The 25,835-nt window shown below is 37.2% G+C and overlaps 1 protein-coding gene across 6 annotated transcripts in view; it reads right to left on the reverse strand.

Annotated features, from left to right (window-relative positions):
* COBLL1 (cordon-bleu WH2 repeat protein like 1) overlaps nucleotides 1-25,835 on the reverse strand; it is a 78,178-nt gene that overhangs the window by 30,768 nt on the left and 21,575 nt on the right. For 3 of the 6 annotated variants that reach the window (XM_041403437.1, XM_041403441.1, XM_041403439.1), the window contains exon 2: nucleotides 4,576-4,752. In XM_041403437.1, coding sequence (XP_041259371.1) covers nucleotides 4,576-4,752 — 177 coding nt within the window. The remainder of the gene's footprint in view (nucleotides 1-4,575; nucleotides 4,753-25,835) is intronic. The other 3 variants (XM_041403442.1, XM_041403440.1, XM_041403438.1) reach the window with 2 other exon arrangements.

The raw sequence follows: 25,835 nt of genomic DNA on the forward strand, positions 1-25,835 counted from the left end.
GTGGATTCGTTACCTCATTTGACATTTAGTGGGAACTTCTAACAGTGGAGATAAATACTCTGTTACTCATTAAGAACAGTTATTTTGCAAAGCTTGGCATTTTTATATCCATGTTGAGTTACAGGGGACTTTATTTTCAGAAACTGTGCATTAGCCACTTGAAAGGTGCAGGAGAAATGAAGTTTGAGGAAGTCACATTTTAAGCAGTTTTTGCATTAGGGATTCCAGAATTATCTAGGTGCTTAATACCAACAGTGAGAAATCAGCCAAATGACAATATAGTAGATAAATGCCATTTCTTGAGAAGCTCTGTGTGATGTAAGATGTCCTTCCCAGAATGAAGAATGGCCAACAGAATTTGTCAGATGCAGTCAGTACCTGTATGTCCTTGTTCCCTCAGTGCTTAATGAAGAACACGCTGAACAGAGTATTAAGATAGGCTGAGTATTTTCAGCTGCTACTGAAATACATTTAATAAAGTTGTACTATAAACAGAATATATGACAGATATTCAAATAGACCAAAAATAATGTCTTAACTTTGCATGTTATGGAACTGAATTAGGTTATAGCACTATCAGATCATTTCTCAATAATTTTTCTTGAGTTGGGTAAGGACAAATTCATTGTGACACCCTCTGCATCTTTCAGTTACAACTATGAACAAGGAAATCCATCACCTGCTCTGTCTCACAAGGATATTATGAAAATAAAAGTCTGAAGCAATCAAATGGTATGTTGAAAAAATGCTGAAGTGTCTCTGAGAAAATTAACACAGGGTTAGGCTGGTATGGCTTTATCAGAAATCTTAAATTCTAGATGTAATCTCATAACAGAGGCAAGTAATCTGGTAGCACAGCCAAATGTGGAAATAGCTTCTACAAAGAACCATCAGATGAAGCAGAATTCTAGATAACAAAGATAATGAATATACTTATTAAGCAGTAAGTTAAAGCAGAATTTTCATATGATACAGTTCTGTAAAAATAATTAAGAATGACTCAGTGTTAGAAGTTATTGTGAACAGTGAGTATTTCCCCTTCGATTTACCCTAGAATATCATTCCTATTTCCCTTCATCTTAAAGGACAAATGTCCCATAAGCAAACTGTCTTCTGATTTCTAGCAGCAGGGCTGGACTCTCTGGTGCATATGCCGCACTTCCAGAAGATGACAACTGAAAGCTAACAGATATTTCCTTTCTAGAGGAAAGCTTCTGCCTGCTTAAGTGGCAGGATAACACTTGCCTCAGGAGACAAAAGCAGGAGGAACAATAAAACAAAAAAAACATACAGAAATGGTACTCCAAGGTGTGAAAAAACAGTTATCAGATGGTCTGAAGAGGTATAGGAGAATGCAATATACTCCCATGCTTTAATCTAAATGATATATAACAGCCTGAGGAATACCATGAGAAATGCAGAATAATAACTGCTCCTCCCTTTTCACATTGCTAAACCAGAAAGTTTATTTCAATGCATCTCCTGTATATAGCACAACCTGCTTCAGTTACAAGGCAGAAAGTGGGAATACTTTATTTCTTGTGCTTCTAATCCCTAATAAAACAAGTACATCCATCCCACCATAAGAAGAAAAGGGCTGGCAGAGCAGGGCATGTCCAGGGAGGAGGGAGCCAGAGCAGACACTACAGAAGGCAGACACTACTTCTGTAGTGACCTTTCTGCTTACCAGTGTATCCAATAAGTTACTGGTTACCTTCTTTCTTGTGAATTTTTATACACTGACTGGCTTTAAAAGCTGAACTTCAGTTATTAGAAATGAGTAAGAATATCAAAGATGACCAGAGCAAGAACTGACAATCAAGGATCCCAGAAAACCATCCTATATAAATGCACCACACTAAAATCACAGTAAGTGACTGATAAGTGAGAATGATAAGTGAGAAACAGCTGCTAACAAACAAGAGATACATGCAAATGAGTACAGGAGAACAGTGATTCAGTGCATATTTGCTTTCCAATGGTACTTTCAGAAACAACCTGCTGGACTGGAGAATGACAGACTTTTAAGTCCTCCCCACTCCACTGGAATCAAGGTATTTTCAAAACTACTTTAGAAAGATATTCCTTCAGCAATTAAAAAAAAAAAAAAAAAAAAAAAAACAACAAACAAACACCCAAACTTTTCTTGTAACCATGTCCTACAAAACTTGTAAAACTCTTTTTCTCTAAAGCCTTCAAGGACCCAACAAACTTTTCTTGTAACCATGTCCTCCAAAACTTGTAAAACTCTTTTTCTCTAACGCCTTCAAGGATTATAGGTGGAAGAATACATGTATCACAGTACATTTAACAGCTTCCATAATTAATGTTTAGCAAAGCACCAAGATGGGGCCATCAGCTACCTCAGAGTACATTGTTTGCTTGTCTTCCTTTATCTAACTTCAGTAAAATATTTATTTGCAACTTAACTTCATCAAATTACTCTAGGTTTTCTAGAAATCTCAGAGCATAAATGTATTTGCATATTCCACCTTCTACATAATCAGATTTTTGTTTCATTAACACCTTGCTTTGTGCTACAGAGCTCTTGCTACCCACTATGCCAAAGCAGGGAGCAAACCAACCCAACCAATTTGATAAAGAAAAGTTTCTTCCAGTAGACTATGGAATTTGAGCACACAGCTGTTAAAACTCATAATTTTGCTTTTTCTACTATGAGATTAAAAAGGTGTTCTCTCCTCAGGACCTTCAGAGCTGCTCACCTCCAATTATGAATGACGAAAGAAGCAAAGTAACAATTTTTCCGTTTATGTAATTTCTAGAGGGATCATGCCTATTTGATCATGATAAATGACTATAAAGACAGAGCAAAGCTAGAACAAGAGATAGTTTGACATATACTTCCCAGTGGACTGCAGGTCCTGCACATCTCCCCTCATTCTTAGATGAGCCTAGCAGTGCTAATACTGGTTCTTATTTGCAAAACAGTCACTTATGAAATCAATCACATACAGTATCTTGATTGAAAAATCCTGTAACTGTGGGATAATAAAACTGATTGGGAAACGAGTGCAATTCCTGATAAGCCTGTAAGGCCTGTCTTGAACACTGAGCAATTATACACAATGTAATCTGACCAAGTGAAAATAGATGCAACATTCCTTTCTGGCATTTTGTTCTGAGCAAAGCATGAGAGAACGCCCATGGTACTCATCAGTGTGGACAAAGGAAGCAAAAAGAACAAGAAGCTCCTGACAGTGTGCACATGGAGCTTCATCTCTAAGAATAAGTCAGCCTGCTTGGTTTCAGCAGGAGAGACATGGGCTACACACTAACACAAGACAATATACAAATAGGTTGTCTTATTTCAGCTTAGGATAGCAACAAACTGGCATCCAAATTGCTGTGATCCACACACAGCCTTGCACAGGACTCTTCTCAGTAGACCAACATTTTAGGTCCCAGGATTTACGATTTCAGCTCACCAGTAAATGTGCAGGTCCTTCTGAACAAAAGGTGACTTGAGAGTTACACGCACAATCTATCCCACCAATTACCAGTCTGAAATACACATTTCAAACTAAAATCAGCCAAAGGAAAACATAATTGATAAAAGAAATCCAAAGCTGTAGACAGATTTTGTCTGAAGTGATTACGTGTTTTTTGGTGACTGCTAGTAGTCTACAGGTAGCAGTGCTGAGCAAGGACTGAATACATAACTTTGTACTCAACTAGGATGAACAAATTCATTTTTAAAAAGCAAAACTTGTATGGAAAAATTCATTGAATCATACAAACTGATATGTTTTAGAGATTTTTAGTGACTAGAAAAAACAACAGGTATGGCTACATATACTGACAGGTACCATACAGAATTTCTGAATCTTAAAAAACGGTCTTGTGAAATGGTAGGTATATGTACTAAGAAGATGTTTCCATATATACCCAAAAAATCATACTACAATCAGAGAATCATTTAGGTTGAAAAAGGCCTTCAGGATCATCAAGTTATTAACCCAGCACTGCCAAGTCCACCACTAAACCATGTCCTTAAGTACCACATCTATTCATCTTTTTACACTTCCCTAGCCTAGGCTGCCTGTTCCAATGCTTCCTTTTTCCACAAATAAATTTTTCCTAATATCCAGTCTCAAGCTCCCCTTAGGCCATTTCCTCTTATCCTATCCCTTGTTACTTAGGAGAAGAGACAAACCCTAGCTGGCTACAAGCTCCTTTCAGGCAGCTGCAGAGAGCAATAAGGTCCCTCCTGAGCCGTTTCTCCAGGCTACACAGCCCCAGCTCCCTCGGGAACCCCAAACCTCCCAAGACTTGTGATCTTGACACTGCACTTGGCTCTCTTCTTTGGACACACTTGTTCAGGCTTACACAAGTCATGCATTTTACTAAATAATTATAACCTGGATGAAGGTTGGAGTAAACCCCTCCTAAGACTTGTGATCTTGACACTGCACTCGGCTCTCTTCTTTGGACACACTTTATGTTCAGGCTTACACAAGTCATGCATTTTACTAAATAATTATAACCTGGATGAAGGTTGGAGTAAACTTGAGCAAAAAATAGTATTAAACAAAAATACCATTCTGTGTAACGTACCTCCCATTCACTGTAGTGTACTTGATCACATCTCCTGGCAGGACCACTGATAATTCAATATCTTTATCAATTACATTCTCTTTCTGTTCCATGATGAGGTTGGTTGGCTCTGTGTTATCAAATGGAGAAACAATGGATTTTGTTTCAGATGGAGGAGGTGGTGCCTTAGATTTTCTTCTGAAAAACAGATAAATGTTAAAAATCAAGTATGCATTTATACATATGATTCCAAACTGACAAGCTAACAAGCCTCAAAACAGAAACAAACAATACTTTATTATTTTCTAAACACAAAGGGACAAGAGAATATCTTAAATATACTATCAGTGGTGACAGAAGACAAAACAGCCTAAGGTATCCATCACAAAAAAAAAAAAAAAAAGAAAGCACCCAATAAACATCAAGCCAAAAAGAATTCTTTAATGCACCATGAAAGAATAAATTAGTTGGTTGTTTTTTCCTCCCTTGGTTTATGCAAAGACTCTATTTGCACATTCTCCAAAGAGATTTACTGGATTAGTATAAACAGAAATATTGTACTATGCAGTATGAAGCCAATTGTACTACCAGTGTGCTTAATACAGGATACTGGAGCAAACAATGACATTTTTCCTCCCCAAATTTTTCTTTTGGTTATTAAAATTAATCAAAGAAATCCTACCAGTTCTACAATATTTAACTTCTACACAGTAATAAAATAACAGTATAATTAATTCTACTGTGTTGTAGTATTTCCTGACATTTCACTCACAATATGCTTTCACATATTCACCTCACCTATGCTGATCTATTTCAATTTTCTCTATACCCTTTCTCATGTCAGTGACCAGACAGTTTACTTTTGAATACAAGGACTGATCACTAAATAAGCTGCAATTTTTTCAATAAAAAAGTCCTAAAACAGCATAAAATCCTCCCTATTTCTTAATATATGTATGTTACAGCAAATTCTGAATGCAGGACTTTCATGTCCTAAAACATCTAGTCCAATATCTCCCTTTATTTAAATAACTCTCCACAGTTAACCAATATATTCAGAAGGAAAATATACTATTAAGAATTTTACCATTAGAAACAAAACCAAGACACAGTCAAGACACAATACCTCATGACAGATTTTTAATTTCTTATAAATATTCTTGAATGGAGACATATTACCAGGAAATTAAAATACATTTCAACATATTACACAAAGGTTCCAAAAATTTGCTTGTCATTTAGATGGAGCTGTACCAAAGTTTGTTTACTTTAAACCTAAGGAAATAAATTAACCCCTACCATTGTCCTTCAGAATTAAAACAAAAAGAACCTAGCATACAACTAGAAACACACACCTTTCTTGAGAAAACAAAGTTTAAAGTCACTCACAACGAAAAGCAAACAAGGTCCAGAGCAGCATTGCAAAAAACAACTGTAACAAGGCTTCACATGACTGATCTGTTGCTGAAAGTGCTTAGAGTTTTGAACTTCAGAACTCTGTGCTGAATAATTAACTATTCACAGCCCCTTGAAGCTAATCTGGACTACTCACAGGCTTTCAAAAACATTGAATGAGGATCCACATTCACAATTTATACCTCCTCTCTCAATGATTTAAATTTGTTTGGTGGGGTTTCTATGCAATTCATGACGTGCAACATGAGCTGAAAATTTGATTTTGGTCTCTACAGCAGCTTGTCTGGATTGTTTCAGGGTTACACGAACCCTGAACATTGCAAAATGTATAAATCAAACTTCTTTGTATTCCTCCCCAGCTTCTTTGGGGGTTTTCTTGCAAGATTTGTAGCTTTCATGTAACTGCCAAATATAAATTATTAGCAAGTATGGAGCATCAGTACAACTATTAGAAATAAATAAAATCCCAAAAACATAAAAACTTACACCATGACATTAATACCAAAAGGCCCAATGTGAACTAGTACTGCTTGTCCTCCCTTCTTTACTCTTTCATACATCTTTGACTTCAAATGACTGTTAAAAGCTATTTATCACAGAATCTATTCTTTGGAGAAGTGTCACAGAAAGACTTGTTTTCAAATGCTAGAGACTCTATTTTCCACTAAGTAGAAAAATGCAATTTTATCACTGGAACTCTATTATCACCAGAGTACTTAAAGACACACAGCAATAAATGTGGCTTATTCATACGGTATCTAACTAAAACTGACCAAAATACTCTCATCAAAGTCCCTGTGCAACAGCTGAAGTTCCACATATTTACAAAGAACACGCATGCACGGGGTCAGGCGGTCTAACAATGTCGCTGAAGCCTCGCATCCCCCACTGCAGAGCCACATACCCCACCCATTTCTAGGAAATCTGAATCTGCTTTATGGTTAGTTATGCTTACCTGTCCCACCCCACACAAAGGAGGAAAAATCTCAAGTGTACTTTTCTCAGAAGTCATGCCAAGTTTTTGGCAACTTCTTATTAAACAACAGGGATCCCAATGCTTTCATTTTCTGTTCCCAGATGCCATGGTTTTGTTTCTTCAGTCCTCACTAATTCTCTCATCTATCCTTCTCACCCCAAAGTATTTGCAATGGGGTCTCATTGCTTTTTCATTATTTCATCTTGTGTTTCTGCCTTATCAGGAGAGCAGCTGCTTAATAGTCAGGCTGGGCTGCATTCCCAGCCCCAGAACTGGTGCTGGACAGCAAGAACAATTCAGGTGACCATGATTAAATAAGCATGTGATGGTGGAAATACACTTGTATAGGTAGATTTTACATACAAACCCTCCTCTCCCTACTCTGTAATTCAAGAAGCCAATGATTTTCTCACCAAGGCATCCTCCAGATGTCATTTTATCCCAACACCAAAACTAATTCCAAGTCTATACCACCAATTCAAATACTTCTCCATCATAAAGAACCAACAAAAGCCTGGTTCTCTCTTGCTTCTTAACCTATACCAAGTACTCAGCAAACTACGAGAGCTGTTGATTTGTAATGATTTTGCTGAAAAGACAGAGAAAGATGTCAATCGATCTTGTTCTCCTGAAAACAAAACCTGTTATTTCTACTAAGACAAAATACAATCATAACAAAGACAGTAATTCCCCATCATACACAAACAACATTTCAGAGGCCAGGAAAAAAGGTGCTCAGTAAGTGGTCTCACAGCACTTTTCATGTTCAGACAGATTCCAGCCAAGCTGTTCTAATTTTCAAAATAAACATTAGAAGGAACCAAAAACATCCTTTTCATTTTCATGGCTACTGTAGAATTACAGGAAAGCTGCAAGATGAATCAAACTGCAGCTTACTTAGCTATGAATTAGTTAACACAGAGGGAATTAAAAGAGGAATTTTAACCAAATGAGTTCACAACTCAATAACAATAAGAATTGCTCTGGAAATTGTGTTGCAGTATCCTACACAATGTGGGTCCTCACTCATTCCTTGTCCCCATGGTCTCAGTCCCATTAACTGGCTAACCTTCCCTACACACCAGACACTGAAACTGACCAAGCCCAACTCTCTGGAAGAGATGCGTTCCCCACTGTTTATCACCAAATAAACAATTACACCAACATATTAGCTTCTATATAAATTTTCTGTTTAAACTGCTGCTTCAGCCAAAGCAAAAAAAATAAATACATGTTTCTTCTTTGATTCTTCCTGGCCCTGGACAAGGCTGTCAGAAGGACACCTGCAATGCTCTCACAGTTTTTTCTTATCTTGTAGAGACTATATTGTTTCCCAGAGAACTGAGTCATATCTCTTAGAAATTTAAGTTTCCGAAGTCCCACCTGCAATTCCTGCCAGTCTGTGTGACAATACAATTCCTGTATTAAAGAATTCGTTCAGCTAAATGCAACTAGAAGACTGTCATTTTTAAGAAAAACAGTGCATCTTTAAATCAAATCCAAGGCCATAAGGTCAACATCGTATGTGCTTCGGATCCCCCTTCAACAGAAGAAAATGGCATTGCTGTATCGCAACAATTTTCATGCTTGCAAAGGAAAAAAATATCAGCGATCTGGATGCATAGAAGACTTTTTAAAATAAAGGTCTGACACAGTAAATAAATAACACATCTATTTATTTGATTTGCAAAAAAAAATCCTGTTAGGAAGTTACAAGCAGTGTATTTTCAACTATCAGTAACTAGAAAAAGGCACATAAAATAAAGAGAAATACTAGAACTTACAGTGACCTGGGTATTCCAGTTTTCACCAGGATTTCCTTTCAATAAGAACCTCTTTCCCAAAAAAAAAGGAGAAAAAAAAAAGAGAGGAAATCTATCTGCTAAATTAGTGTGCAATCAAAGGCTACAGCATCAATATTACTGTTTACAGCACTTAACTTCCTATTTGGAACACAGTTACATGACGGTATACAAAGAGAGCTCGATAGCACTCTCACTGAAATTATTTTGAATCTAACCTCCAATATCAGAACCTTTCCTCAAATTTTCTATAGCATTCATTCACCAAGAACAGGAATGGTGATAATGATCTCACCTGCAATTCAGTTATCTCTGAGGTACTGAAACAGTTCATTAAACATAGTGCATTAAAAACCTTCTAAGCACAACAGATCCACTTCAGTTGGTTAATTTGACTTAGGGCACTATGAAGAACACTGGTTTATTAAAAAAAAAAAACAAACAAACAAACAAAAAACAACAACAACAAAAAACTAGTTTGGGGGTTTTTTTAATCAAACTTTACAAAATTAGATTTGCCAAAATTACAAGCAGCACTTTGTTTTATTTTCACTCAGACTCAGAAAAGGATTTAACTCTACTAAGATCATATCATGAGAGGAAAAAGCCCACTGTAACAAAGCTTCTTCTAGAACTTTTCTCGTCTTCAACCTCTCATCCTAAGCAATTATCATAATTCTCTCCTGACTATTGCAACAATGCTGTTTCAGTGCTGTGTCGTAGAAGCAGACAGCCAAAACCTCACACATAATCTTCCCAAACAAGGAACAGTTGAACAAGAGTTCAGGCCTATATTAAAAACATTGATTTGGGTTTTTTTTTAACAATGATACATCAATTTTGGCCAACAGGTATACAAAATATTTAGGCTCCTAGTTTGACCTATAAGGATCCCCAGCCTAATACTTATCTTTAACAGTTACAGAACAGTTTTGTCTTCTAGACTGTGTTTATTCTGTTCCCTCTTTGTGGATAATGGTTTCACAGCACCACCACTGCAGGCCTTCAAGATCAAACACTACCTGCTAGGAAAAAGCTTGGAGACAACTGCAGCATTAGTATCTGATCTGCTCCTCATAGTCCAGCACATGACTGAAGTTGTCGAGACAGGTCACTCAAAAAATCACTCCTAGATATATCAGGCATAAATATAGATGAAAAATACTTAAAAATAAATTATACTCATCCTCACTAAATTATTAGCAGGCACACAGGTTTCTATACAAAATTTGGGGTGCCACTAAGTGCTTCAAAAAAGGTTACATTTAAGTCAGACGTATGGTAGTATTCTAATATTTTTCCTTAACGTTAAGCAGCCCAAATATTTGCTGTGCCAGGCCCAGAGCATCTATATAACATGACTATCAGCCTTGATACTGGGCTTTCATCTCAACATCAATATCACTGTTTGAGATACAATCTCTCTCTTTATTTCCACTATAAAAGCACCAGTTAGATGTTAAGATCAAGGTATGGATCAATGAGAGTCAAACAATGTCCATTCTTAGGTTATCCCTTCAAGCCAGGCTTATGATACATGTAGGATGATATAAAGGAAAAATATTTGCTGTATCTGCTCCAGAGAGAAATACGATCTTTCAGATTCTCAACTCATCTGTTTAGTTATCTGGGGAAGAACATGAGGTCATATTGTACAAATACTGAGTCTCACAAGTCACTCAATAGGTACCAAAAAAACCCCCAAGTTCAGAAACACACTTTAATTTCAATTTCCAAGCAGATGAACTAATATTAGCAGTTTGTAAATCTTTTGTGATACCAGGTTATTTACAGAGCACTTCCCTATACTAATTCCCAAGACTGAAAGGATACCAATATAGTAAATAATACTGGTATTTTAAAATAATAAAGAAAAATAATATGGCATAAAACAAGGCACTGTGTATGTAGCTCTGCCAACACAATAATTCATAGTGCAACTGATATATCAACCGAGATGGCAGTAGTAATACTATGGGTGATAATATTATTAATTCAGTGATCTTTGAAGATTATCTCTATGGATTTACTCAGTGAGGTTCCAGCAAACAACAAATCATCTGAAGATGTTCTCTTACTCATGCCTTTATTCTGATATAAAGAAAGCAAAAAATAAAGTAAAATGTATTTCCACTCTTTCAATAAATAAAGTGGATCAAGAAAAGGAGTATCCCTGGAATCAGGACATGTTTTCAAAGATCTTGCAAAATAAAAAGTTTCCCTGGTCAGTGGGATGTGTGGATTTACCCCCTAGCTAGCCTCATTGCTCTGAAGATTTTTTTTTTCAGTCTTATCCTAGAGAGAAATAAATCACAGGACTGGGACAGTAACCATGACAGTAAGGTGAAAGCTTAATGGAATCTCTGGATGTCTGTTCACACTAAAAGGAAGAAAGCAGCAAATGAATCCTTCATTTCCCTCCAGACCATTTGGAACAGACACTTGCCCCCTCTGATTATCTGTCCCCATGGCAGTGACAGTCTTGAAAACAGAAGCGACTGTATTTGAGCCATAATTCACTAAATGTTTCCTATTATTACAAGGAAAAAGAGGCAATTCTGAGACAACATAAACACAAATCTGTATTATGGGCATGTTTTTAATTCTGCCTCTCTTAGCATTAAAGGGGCACTAGCTGTGGTATAAACATATAATTTAATTGAAGTACAAATTTTAAACTTTTCTAGGAAAAAATATTAATTCATTGCCCTTCAAAGCCAAATCACAATTAATACTACAATGATCTATTCAAGCTCACTTAAAACTTATGAAAGACCCAGCTCCTGAGAACAGAAAGCTGCTGACAGTGTTGTCTTGTACCATCCAACAAAACACAGTTAGCTCCCCTCTAGGCATAAGAATCACTTTGCTCTTCGGAAGAGAGCCAAAAGCTCAGAATCCTTGCAGGCAGGAGAGGATAAAAGAAAAGGAAAAAATACCTTCTCCTCTAAATTAGCACAAAGTTTATTATCATCATTGAGGGATTATAGAAATGTGTTCTGATACAAAAGTTTTTTTACAACACATTGTGTTAAGAGAAGTATTTACTTTACTCCTGAGGAAAAAAAATGAAACCAAAACTAACAAATAAAATGAACTGGAAAATTAGTTCCAATGACATTACTTCTAAAGAGGCTGAGAACTTGGACTTCTGAAGTAAATAGGGCTAACACAAAATACAAATACAAACCTGGCATGTATATGTGTGATACACCTCTGCAGAAGGGAGACACTTATATCTATTTTTGCAACCTTTTCTCAAAGTAAAAAATGCAAAGAAAGTAACCTAGATTTGCTACCAAAAGAAAGAACAAAAAATCCGAATGGCATTCAAAACTATAAAAACCTTGTATGGCTCAGTTAGCCTTTATTATATTTACAGTTATGAAAACTGCCTGACAGAAAGAAGGAGAGCAGGGAAGAAAAAGCAGTAAATCTGTAACAGTAATTGAGTAATATATAACTGGCTGGATAAACAGGAAAAGAAAACAAAGAGCAGCTTGATCTGAAAGGGAGAGCTTAACCTTTGATACACTAATAAATCTAACAAATACTTAAAACTCAAGCAAACGTATGCTACCTCCACTAAAAATAAACCCTCAAATCTTTATCAAGAGCTGCTAAAAAGGTTGCTCATACAGCTGTTTTTCTTCCATGACTAGTAAGAAAGCTCAGTTGAGGGCTTTCAAATAAAACAAAACCTGAATCTGTCCTTCTGGTCATTACTCCCAGTCATGAAAGCAGGTAAAATGCCACTGTCTTTTCAAAGCCTGCAGATGAAGCACCTAGCTCTGCTTGTGGCTTTTCCAGCTGCTAGTCTGAACATCAATAGAAGTAAGAATTGTCAATTATCTGAGCTTTGCTGCTGTTGCTTTATCTCCTGTTCAAAATAATGTTTTTGAAGTAACACTGGAGGCAGGGGCTGGATAGATTTAGAGGTTGGGAAAGGTAAGGAAGAGAAAAGCAGAGCTGCTCAGTTTCACAGCAGCCAGGAAAGAGGCTAACACAGACCCTTCCCTTTTCCCTCACAGACATACATGCCTCAAACACAGCTATGGAGGGGTAGATGTAGGTGGGTAACAGATGAAGTGCTGCAGGACAGCAGCTAAGAAACTCTACACTAACAGGGAAGACAAAATCCAACCCCTCTCCTTTTACCTGCTGTAGAAGGCTGTGTTCAACAACAGTAGCACTTCCCAGCTGAAAACTCAGATATAGGAAGAATAATTGAGAAAGCATAGCAATGCAACTTCAGAAAACTCTGCAATTTATTTTAATTTTTCCAGCAAGTGTTTTGAATAGAATAAGCTTTCTCCCTTTTTTCACCAGAAACTTTCTCTTAGCAGTTATATCCTTTATCCACCTAGACTAAGTGTTACTAAACTTAAAATATTTTGTACATTCACATAACCCAAAAATAGGAGAATTTATTAAAACGACGAACAGAGATTATGTTAAGTATTGGAAGGGAATGGGATGAAGGAAGTATTTCCTATCCTGAACAAGATTAAATAGAAATACCTCTGTGTGTATATGTATATGCATTTATACACAGATGCTATGAGACACATGGTGAATATATAGAGAGTTCCTCCACAGACAACCAGGTCAGCAAATAAGGCACCCTTGATCATTACAGGAAAGAAAAAGAAAAAAAGAGTTAAGTTTAGGCTAAGAAATTGTACTAAACCAAGCATTTTCTTCACTAGATTTCAAGAGAAGTATCTTGTCAGTTAGTATCCAGAAAAGTTTGATGTAAAGAAGAGGTTTCTCCCAATATATGAGGACTGTAGCTACAGTTCCCCAAACAGAAACACTGAGCATCTTGGGCTAACACTGCTTGCAAAACAAAGAATGCTTAGAGTATCCACCTGCCACCAGATTCTCCTGCTCATCCTTTACAGCTGCCTCCTCAACATTCACTCTCTTGCCTGCATCTTCCTCAGAAAGCAAAGAGGAAAAACCTTTTACCTTCAGTAACAGGGTCACATACACTATCTCCTCAAATGCCAGTGCTGCTGCTGGAGCCCCAGCCTCATCTCAGGCACTCTGAGGGGCAATGGGCGGTACAAAGCAGAGCCACAAGTCCCATCCAAGCTCTCTGCACAGCATAAACCCGACCAGCAGCATTCAGAGCCACCTTTGCAGCCACTGACAGCAGGAGCTCCCTCCCCTTTGTCCTACTTTAACTTTACCTCCCTCATTGGCTGGCAGCTCAGGGCCCCAGATGAATGCTCCTATTTTGTCTCCAAACTCATCCCCATCTACACACAAGAGCTGCCATTATCCTCTTTCTCTGCTTATATCTGCACTCTCAAAATCCCCTGCATCCACTTCTCACTAGATTCTTGCACAGGCAAGAGGAAAGGAAAAAAGAAGGTATTTCTTTGAAGAAAGAAGATATTTCTTTGAAGAAAGCTGGCTCCCTGCATGATGGTAACACCAAAGCTATTTTGGATAACCACTTCCATTAGAAAGCCTCTGCACTTTCTGTAAAAATGTAGAGGCCTTCAGCATTAAATATAAAGTAGGGGAAAATTCTTATTTATATAATAATGATTATAATCATCATCAGTGTGCTCTGAGGAATGTAAAGAAACTTTCCTAATGAATGCTTTGCTCTAACTGCTATAATTCACTTCTATATTCACCCCTGCATCCTTTCCAACTTTCTCTACCACAGCCAGTTTACAGCCAATATACTTCACCGCTGAGTTTTTAACATGCTAACAGACGACACAGTGCCAGCAGAATACTGACTCCTACAAGAAGTTCAGATGAACACTGTTTCTTAAATTCTTTGTTGCTGAAAGCAAAGTCCATCTTGGCATTATGCAGTTATTTAGGAATTTAGTCAATTTAAGTACTACAAAATATTTTAATGCCTTCCATGAGAAATGAAACCAGTATACAATATACAAGGAACATACAGAATACACAGCAAGGACTCTACCATATTAAACACTAAAAGAATCAACTTTTACAAAGTATTACAAGCAACTAGTGGGGCTTTTTTCCCCCAACAAAATTTTAGATCAAAATCTGATGCAAATCAAAGAAATCAGAAAAGCCTTACAGTCTGCATGAAATAACAGCATTCCTCACTTAAAATAATCTCAAAAACCTCATCTGAGTTTCTAAGCACCAAATATCAATTTAAAATAAAATAGGCAACAGCTTCTATATCCAGAAATGTACCACTGAAATTTCAGCAGTCTGTCCACATGGATAAACATCTTTACACACCCTCATATTTTAGCCAGAGATGTAATTTAAAAAACCTCTTGTAGAATTATTACATACTTTGTCTGAAAAATGACAACAGACATTAATTCTTCTTCCTCTGTACAGGCCCATATTTAAGTTCTGGTAATATATGTACTGCCCTACACCTGAATTCTGTGTTCCCTCCAAGAGCAAGAACTTACATGCTACTGAGGATAGATAATTATTGGTAAATATTTTTTCCTCACAGCAGGTGTTAGGACAACACAACACAAATATTACTTTTAAGCCATTCTGCTCAGCCTCTAAACAAGGAGAAGGAAAAAATAAAAGCTAAAATTGATTACATGACTTTTCTGCTTACCTCCAAGATAGTACAGGTGCTTCTTCTCCATTAATATCAGGTGAGTTTCCTTCAATAGCATATGGAGGTAGAAGGGAGGGTGTGTGTGTGTGCATGGCAAGCTCACTGTTGCTCCCTTCCGCTACTGCTGACATCAGTAAGCCTACCTATTTATAATCCCACCACCTGACCAAACAGCCTGCCGAGTACATCTAGAGATTTGTACAGCTGTAATCCCAACATATCTACTTCAGCCAATTCAAAAGAGAGTATTAAGTAGCTTTGTTGTGTCTTCTGTGGCTTTATACCATAAAAAGAATCCAATCCTGTTTTCCACACCCTTTTATTCACACAAAACAAGTTTAATGGGAATTTTTAGAATTAGGACTAGTCCCTCCATCCATGCTATTTAGCCTTCCCCATTTCTCTGCCTGTGAGACATCCAACTAAACACCTCAGGTGAGCATATACTAGGGATTAATGGAATATTTAGACAACAGAGGCAAATACCATTTACATCCAGTTAATTTCATTATCAGTGCTACATACAAAATTATTGAAATTTAAGATTTTCACAAATCAATTTTACAAGCCAAGTACAATATTTATGCTATCACAAAACCAAAAACAACTCAGAAGTGTTTAAAGTAGGATAATTTACAGAAGCTTGACCTCATTGTCAATTAAAACCAGAAGCTGCTTAAAAGCAGCTTAAAAGCAATTCTTGATTCAGTTACCTCTTCCCAAAGTCAGCCCTAATGCATTCAGCCATGGGAGGGCTGCTTGCAGCTGAGTCTGCCCAGGGACTGGGAAGGAATGCAGTCAACAAACTCTTAGGGCAAGTGCTGTCATCACTGGCAACATCCTGCAGGTTTCTATCATTGGTAAACGTTGCTTCCAAGATCTGTATCAGGCCACAGTGTGTTTCAAAGTGGCTTGAATAGTGCTTCAGTGGGAGGAAAACATCTGTGTGAGTGCCTGTGTGCTGAGTAAACAACATCACTGACAGTTCCTTACCTAACCTTTCCTACCTGAGAAGTCCTACCACCAGCATCTGTCACACATTAATGCCAGACAAAACAGAAATGTACGTCAGCTTTGCCTAAATGTGTGTAAGGCTGAATGAAACAATTAAATGAATCAGTTGTGTTCCAAGTCAAATGCACTCTGCAACCAAACTTCAATAGTTAACAATAAAAGAATAAAAATCCTTTCACTCGATTTATAAGCTGGAGGGGGCAATAATGCAGATGCAGCCAGGCTTGCAGGACAAGACTGCCTGTAGGAAAGGTTTGGTGCATACAGGGTTATCAGTGTTGGCTAAAACACCAACATATTTCCTGTGGCTGCTATATCCCACACAGGACACAGTATTTGAGATACTCAACTGGAAGCTTTAATTGTTATCTGGGTCTAAAGGCTACAGCTAGAAATATACAATTAATACTCACAGTAATAAATCCTCTGGGTTTTTTTTAGTCCCTCTGTTATCTTGTGGTTATTTTACATGCAGTTTATCTAGTTAGCAAATATCCTCCTTATAGCTTTCTTAGAGTAGGCAGTAAATTTATCACTGCTGAAAAATCATAGGGCTTTCATTCAGGGAGTGACCAACAGAATTTAATACCACTGACCACAAGTAAGTGCCCAACATCTCAGATAACCTGAAAGGACAGAAATTTTCCCATTTCTACAAGTATGTACCTGGCCATTTTCCCTTCATCTGACAGAGGTTACTTTTACTGTTTCCCCAGTATCACCCAGCATAATTACTTGCTTTTTGCGGTTTTGTTTTTGTCTTTTAAGTTGCCAGAATACTTGTAGAAGGTAAATTGCAAGAATATTAAAAGATGAGGAAGGAGGAGAACTTACACAGGGTATTAGGAAAAAAAGAAAACCACCATATAAAGGAATGGAATTTAAAAGTTTTGTTAGAATTTGGTTTAGAATTTTAAAGTGCTTCTCATTTTTCCATAAAGCATCTTCTTAAATTACAAATCCTGATATTGCTGTGTAAAAACAGTTCCTAAACAAACATCAACTGAATAGTATCAGCAATGAATGTATGCACCATAAACTGCAATTTATTTTATAATTTCTCATGTGTACATTTAAAAGAAGCAAAAGAATTATATTTTGCTAAATAGAATGACAGTATAGGGCTAAATACAAAACACTTCCCAGAGAGGTCCCTGCACCGGTCACATTTAAATACAGATCTTTCATGCTTTTTAATCCATAGAATTGTTTCCAAGACCAAAATGTTAAGACTTGTATGTACTAGTGAGGAAAATAAACCAATTCCCAGTATTCATTCTTAGATCTTTAATACTTTCAGATTCATCTGTCTGTGATTACCCAGAGCATTTAGTACCTTTGCAATGGGGACAACAAAAACCAACCAAACCACAACTCCAGAAGCCCAATGCACTGTTACAACTCAATGGATGTGTATCAATAATCTGTTTATGCAAAAGCTTCCCAGAATCATCTGGTTTTAAAAATCCCTAATAGGGACATATCTGTGAAGCTGGGAACTCTTTGACCCTATTGTCTCTATTGTTATAAACAAAAGGCCGTCTTTTAAAACTATCTGATATTTCATCTAACCCTGAAATTATAATGATTATTTTTTTAAATAATATCCATGAGAAACTGAAGTCTGAAAGCAGCAGGAATAGCAGGAAACACAGATTACCAGGGTAAAAATGGCATTCTTCCAGATTAAATTCTTGCTTTATTAAGTACTCTGTTTCTTCAGTTGCATTGTACCTACTGAGCTGACATCTCACCCATGATGGACCAACACAGTAAAGTCTCCAGGGAAAGGCAAATAGTTTTGTTAAATCAAAAAGAATTGGAAAAGAGAGCATACACAAGAGGCTCCAAATGGCTTGGAAACCGACCAAGAACTTCTTTTTCTTATGCAAGTCATACTTCAGCGAGGAAAGCTGATTTTAGATTGTATCATCACTCAACAATAAGTGGGACTTAATTATTTTACCATTAGTTAACATTTGGTTTAAGGATTTCATGCATCACCATTAGACAATTCTGCTGCATGTTCTCCTTTCACTTACTTGGAACAGTTAGAACGTGACAAATTGGCACAAGGACAAAAAGTAAATGTAAGAACACAATGACATGGTCTCAGCTCTCATGTCCCTTAAGCCATATCTCACCTTTGACCCTCTCTCTTGATTCTCTCTGAACCTTCTGTTTACTACATCCCTGTGGATATGGCAGAGACCAGAACCATGCACTGTATTGGCATCGGATACTTATACACTGGCGAAATCCTGGTTTCCCTTTTGTTCTCTGTTCCTTTGCTAATGTGCATGGCAAACTGATTTGTAGTAATCTATCTAAAGTGAATTTAATCTCATTTTATTATCCATTTAGTTTTGAAATCTTTTCTGCAAGTCCTCACTCATATCTCCTCTTATCACAACGAATAATAACTTTTTACTGTCATCAAAATGTCACCTTGCTATTCAGCTGCTTTCTTACACTATTAATATATTGAACTAGGAGTTCCAGCACAAATTCCTATGGAACTCCAAGGTGGCATGGCCTCACCTTCACAACAGAATATTTCCCATCTCACTGTTCTTATTGGGGCAAATTACATAGCCACGCAAGGTTTGCTGTCTTATGCCAGGCTTGTTTAGTTTCCTAAAAAGCTTTGGGGTAGAGACCAGGAGAAGCTTTTTAAATGACAAGCACGACTGTGCCAGTGGGCTTTTCCTCATACATTTGGTCAGCACAGCCCTTAGATTGTTTTCTCTTTACACAGCCTTAAGACATTTACATTGTACTTACACTGCTACATCAAAGAGTTCCTCATTTCATTCTAACTGTGCTTGTTGCATGAGTCCGCAGAGAAACAGATTTTTATTGTTAAATTCAGCCACTAAATTTAGTTTGCCCCAAATAAAGTAAGAGGCCTCAACAAAGCTGTCCTAGATGCTGTGCAAATCCAGAACAAAAAAGACAGTACCTACTCAGAAAACACCTGTGGATCAAAGGACAAGCCTGTATTTGGGCTGCCTGTTGACAGCAAGACTTTGATAAATTGGTGCCTGACCTCTTCACTTCTCTACCTCTATTACAACCTTTTATCCTCATTTTAACATTATAGATCCAACTAACACAAAAGGTAATATGCAAAAACTAGCACGTTTTTTGACCTTACTGAGTAATTATTTCATCACAGCTGCAACGGATCTGCCTCACTATTCCAAAATTGTTTCAGTATTCTCTTCTGTGCCAACTGTCTGTCCCACCCCTCCAAGAGCAAGTTCTGTAACTTTTTCCATGGGACCACCACCTTCTTCTCACCTACGGCCCCACTTGCATTACACCTACAAACTTCTGACAATCAAGAATCCATAATATTTCTTGGTAAGTGCAGGGTAATACATGACAACTTCCCTCACTGTTAAGGTCAAGGAGAATCAGAAATCAAGAGACGGGATAGCTTGTGACAATTAAGCTGTACAGAGGAACACAAGGGTTAAGGTAAAAGTTGCAAACTCCCCAGCCTCTAATAAGCAAAATGCTTCAATTCATGCTCACTAGTTCAGAGAATAAGAGCATACTAAGAGATGTTATCCAGAAGTTTTGTTCACTTAAAACCAAAAACAACTGTAAATTGCAAGACAATCCTCAACTTCTGAGTTTTGGTGATTCAGACCATCTTGAGAGAACATGACATTAAAATTAAGAGGTCATTAATCACCCAGAAATTATCATTTTGGGAAGTCAGCATCTCCTCCCCCCAGGTACACACGTTACAGAAATGTCTCAGCGAACCAAATACATCATTTAAGGAGTAAATGACACGTTACTACATGTTGCTAGGTAGTACTGGCATGGGATTAATGGTGGAATAAAAGATAAGAAATAAGAGACAACCAGGGTTGTAAACTGGGGGAATTTTTTTCCAATATTTTTCACGTCAATTTGATATAGCTAGGTAACAGATGGTATATTATGTTTTTCCTGCCTTAATACAATTTAAAAACAAGTTACAGATGGCTATAATGAAATCCTCATTAACACACTTATATTTTCACAGTTCAGTATAGCAATAATGAAACTTTCAGGTCTGGAATTTCCTGTTGCTTAATTAGTGGTTAGGTTAATAGCCTGAGGAAGTGCACAACCCAAAAAGTTTCCTTATTTTTTAATCATGTAATTACTATATTCATATTTCTGGGAAAGCTCTCAAGATAGATTTAATATCACAGTAAAGCCACCTTTATAGCTCTCCCTCGTTTCATGAAAAAACTGTATTATTTTATTTAGCAGAGCACGTGGGCAGGAAAGCCATGAACAGGCTTAATTCAGCTGCCTCTGGGAAGTTTCAACTTGTTTTTATTTTGAAGATACCAACTTAAAGAATTCTGTCAATACACATTACACCAAAAATCCTCTACAGAAAAGCTAGGATCGACAACTATGGATCTATTGCTACAATGTTATCACAAGATCATTGATTAATGCTTTAATAATTACTTTTTTTTTAATCCCAGTTTATAATCATCTACCAAAGCTTGAAATATGACCTAAGGTTAACAGCATACTGCGATATCCCTAAATCTCTGATCTAGAAAGAGGAAAAATAAAACAGAACAACCACATATCTTGCACTCGCGTTACTTCTACAAGTTAAGCTACTGCCAGCTGTCAGTTGTGTTATTCAGCAGTATGGTTAAAATAGCAGTGAAAGATGTGGAATTCAGCTGAAGTCCCTCTGGATGTCAGTAAGCACACACTGGTTACTAACTGGTACCTCTGTGCCCTCACTGCTGTGCTCTGTACCGTACAACGCAAGGCAAAGGCGGCAGCCAAAGCCATGCCCTGGCCCAGCCGTGCCTTGGCGGGGCGGTGCAGCCACACCCCCCAATAACCCACACCCACACACAGAACAAGGAACACGGTGCCTTGGCACAACTAAGTCCCAAAATATTATTGAGTGCTGTTGCTGATTTTTTTTCCTTTTTAACTGCCATCACCAAAAAACTAAATTGAGACATTGTCACACTCTTGTTACCAAGCACAAATGGAAACAACCATGCAGCTCTTTGAAGTGCTAGAGCTTCAAAAGAGGATAGCCACTGCCAAACCATCATGAAAGCAACATAATGTGGAAAACCTGACTTGTAAGTAAAGTTACATAGTTAAAAAGAGACAGTATCCAAATATTTAAAAGTTGTAATGCTAAAAATATCTTTTAAGCTCAGCAAACTCATTTATGACAAAGAATGGCAGGGAAAGAGAATTTGGATTCTCTAAGAAACACATCATCATCATCATAATTATTATCATTATTTCTAGTCTGTAAGATTTTGCAGCCCTCCAATTTCTTCAAAACCTATTTTGATATTAAGGAGAATTGAAGCACTATTATCTTCCTTAACCAGTAGAAGTAGGAGCCATGTACTGCAAAGACTTTCTGGAAAACTAAATGTCACTACTGGCTTCAACAGTCAAGTACACCCAGAAACCAAGTAAAAAAACCCAGTGTTTTAGAGATCTGAGAACTACAGCTCCAGAGTTACAGAGCTTACTTCAATCACTACCAGAGGCCTAGAAAGCCAATAAAATATATAACAGATAAAATAAAGCTCCAACAATTATTTTCTTCTGGAAAAATCCCATATTTTAATTCAGAAATTTTCAGATCCAGTTTCACATAGAAGTTTCCATAATCATATCCATGCCTTGACAGAACAGTCTGTACTATGACAAATCTTTCTATGGTAGTGAGAAAATTAGATGTAGCTTTATAAAGAAGTTAAACAAGTTTCTTGTTCTGAATATTTACACACAGTATAACATAGTTTTTATAAACCTGTAACTCTGGTCAAGTTCAGTAACACTCGCTCACCTCCTTCCAAAAGAAAATGTTAAAAATAATTGCAATGTTTCAATCCTAAACAGCAGTTTGTGAAGCAAGGACACCTTGTGTTTCCTTCACCCAGCACTCTCTCACTTCATTCTTCAGAATACTGCATCTGGTGCAACAGTTCTCTTAATATTTTGAGTTTCTGTACTTACCAGATGGCAAAAAGAAAAAAAATTAAAAATTGATTATTATATTACAGTTACAAACTTTGTCATGCAAGTTTCAGGTACTTCTTCAAAGTGAAGTAAACACAAGACAATGGGAAAATTATACAGTTAATTGTACTACAAGGATAAATACTAAAATCTGTATAGAAAGTCCTCCCCTTTTTAATAATGATATCAAACAACTCATATAAGAGTTTTGTTTTACAGAAACTGAAACTCACTTAAAAGAGGGTCTTCATTCCAGAGGGGTAAGAAGTTGTCTGGGGAGCAAAAGTCCATGGCTATAAAGATGGCACGTGGGAAGGAACACGCCTCGGGTTCCCTGCTACCCACAAGACAGGAATGAGGAAGAACAATAGAGTGTTCTTTCTTACTTAACACACACACACATAACCTTCTTAATTCAGATAAGCATCTATGTTTGGAATCAGTATCACAGACTGGAAGTGTATCACACCAGCTTCTGGAAGGGGCAGCTAATCGTGGTTGGGGATTCTCTCTATCATTCTGCAGAAGAAAGTTCAAATCAACAGCCAAAAAAATAAAAGATAAGGAACTAGGCCTTCCAAAATACAGACTTTATTCTAGATAAAGCAGAGATTATATGGTACCATTACGAAACAGTTTAAAATAACTCAAAAGAAGATCAAATGTAACAGGTCAGTATGATTAAAATGTTCTTTGTAAAAAAAAAAAAAAAAAAAAAAAAAAAAAAAAAAAAAAAAAAGAAAATTAAAAGGCATCAGAAGCTTTACTAAGGCCCAGGCAAGCAACGCCCACTAGACCTTGTCATAGCAGTACAATAAGTTGGTCAAGCAGAACCCATCTTTACCAAAACCATGCTGACTGGGACAGGTCCCCTGGTTGTCCTGCACATGCCACATGATATCACTCCAGATAATCTGCTCCATAACCTTCCCTCATTGCATGGGGCATTCAGTCCATCACACAGGGCTATACTGCCTGTACAGTATGCTCTGTGTAATGGCACAGAGATGCTTAACAAAATTTTGTATACTAATAAATTCCAAGTTCTTAAAAATCTCTTCGCATAATTGGACCATGCCCTTGATTTTCTACTTAACCAGAAAAGACTAAAAGAGGAGGTGATACAAATATTCAAACACTTCTATTTGTGTGGACTACAAACACTGAAATTCTACCAAATATTAAAAAAAAAAAAATTAAAAAAAAAAAAAAGAGAGAAAGGAATCCTATTTACTCAGTAGCAGTAATAGGCCTCTTATACCATAGCAAGTTCACCAATGTTTCTAGGAGTCTTGTCTTAATGTGCTGCTAGAAAAGCATTACATTATTATGGTTACAGTCACAGAACATTCGGTCTGCTTTATCTGCACTATCTAGTTTTAAACTTAGGAATACAATATACCAAGTTTTTATGACTCAGTGTTTTACTGTATCCCTGTAAACATTGCAAGCCTCCAACAGAAAGGCAAATAGTTACAGTGAGTGACTATTTCTGGCAGTATTTTTTCTCCTATAAAACATCAAACAGTCCAAGTTAGAGACAGCATATCCCAGAACTCAAGGAACAGAATGTATCAAATTTTTTTTCCTTCAGTTTTTTGCTGTTTTCCTTCCCCCTTGTTGGCTGTGTGTACAATCCAAAATGTATCTTTTCAAAAAGGTTCCTAGAGACAGAAAGTTTCAGAGGTGAGCTCTTGTGACTATTTTCTCAATTTTATTTTAAAGACAGACATAAACAAAAGTACCTATCAAAAGGATATGGCAGGGCTTACAGCCCAGTCATGAATTTCACTTTCTCAACAGCAAGCAGCAATTTTCTTTCCTAGTGAAAAGCCACTAGAAACACTAACAGGCTTTTATTTAAAATGCTGAAGACTAATGAGAATTTGATAGAAGTATACAAGTTTTGAAATAAATTTTGTTAAGATACAGTTACAGTTCTTTTGTGATCTATGGTATTGAAGGAAACATTGTGCCAGGCAAAGTTCTAATACAGGAAGGACTCAAGTCAGGACCTGTGATACAAAAGAACATACATTTATGTACACATTTCCATAGTCTGTCTTCTGTTTTAAGGAGTAATCAGAATTTTCCATGACTTATACCTGAGTCATTTTAAAAACAAAACCCAAAATCTAAAGTACAATTAACTTGTTCCTTCTATTGCAATTTAGAGCAGCCTGAAGGATTTCTGCAATAACTAACTTAAATCACAGACACTAAAGTTTACACACTACCACTACCTCAGAAGCCTGATGTGCAGTAGAAAGACCAAACAAGCTTCCTAAATAAAGACAAGTAATCAGAAACTTCTCTGTCCCTGTTACTCACACCCACTTCTACCTTAGGTTGTTCCTATGTGGGAATCTAGACTTAACAAAATTTGTATTTAACTGCAAGTATTATAGCGCTCAAAACTGTTTGACAAAAATTAAGTACAGTTTTTAACTGTTTCTTTGTAAACTTCTTGTTTGTCATTTTGCTTAGATACACACTGCATTTATAATAAAAATAATAAATAAAAAAAGCACAAGCCTGCTTGACAAAGAACGGAATCATCCTGACAACACTGGAAGAAGGGAACTGCATTTTTATCCCTATTTAAGATTTTCCAACAAACAGTACAACTGCAAGTAAGGACTGTAGCATCACATAATTCCAGTGCTGGTTTTGAGATCCTGCAAAAACTCAGATACCATGTACATACAGCTCTACTTACAATTTACACACAAAATATTCTGCAAAAACTCAAGATACCATGTACATACTTACATGGTATCTTGAGCCATGTAAGCTCTACTTACAATTTACACACAAAATATGTTAATTTGGAAAAAGAAGAATCCACTTCCCAAAAAAGACCAAGTATAACCCTTGTAATTAGGAGACAAATGTAAATGTAACACCTGCTTATCAGAAAAGCCTAGACACATTAAGTATATTGCTTGATACTTACCACGCTGTCACATTTTTCATTTCTATTACTGGAAAATACAAAGTGAGGACGCTGAAGCCCAGAGGTGTCTCAGTAATGCCTGCTGAGGCTTTGCCAGCCCAGACTTGATTTGTCCCTTAGTCACCCGCCCTGCCTCTGCACGGCGTGAGCGGCTCTGGGGCAGGCAGCGAAACCCAGGCAGCGCCATCGGCCCAACCGCAGAGCACGCGTGGGAAGTGTCTTTCATTAAAATAAACACTTCTGCAGCAAGAAAACACTGAAAGTGTGGTCAAAGTACTACAATAAAACCTCTTATAACACTGAGAGCACTGACCCAAATACATATCCAAGCGCTAGGGAGTGGCAGGACAGCCTCTGGGGTGTGGGGGAGAGGAGGTGGGCAGTGGCCATAAGCCCAGGGAACGCTGCTGAGGCCCCGCTGAGCAGGGATGTACAGCTCCCACCTGAGCAGAAGGGCTGTTCTGCTGTTCCCTGCCAGAATAATAGTAAGAAAAT

Source organism: Onychostruthus taczanowskii, unplaced genomic scaffold (genome assembly GCF_017590055.1).
Source record: "Onychostruthus taczanowskii isolate IOZ18803 unplaced genomic scaffold, ASM1759005v1 scaffold20, whole genome shotgun sequence".
NCBI lineage: Eukaryota > Metazoa > Chordata > Aves > Passeriformes > Passeridae > Onychostruthus > Onychostruthus taczanowskii.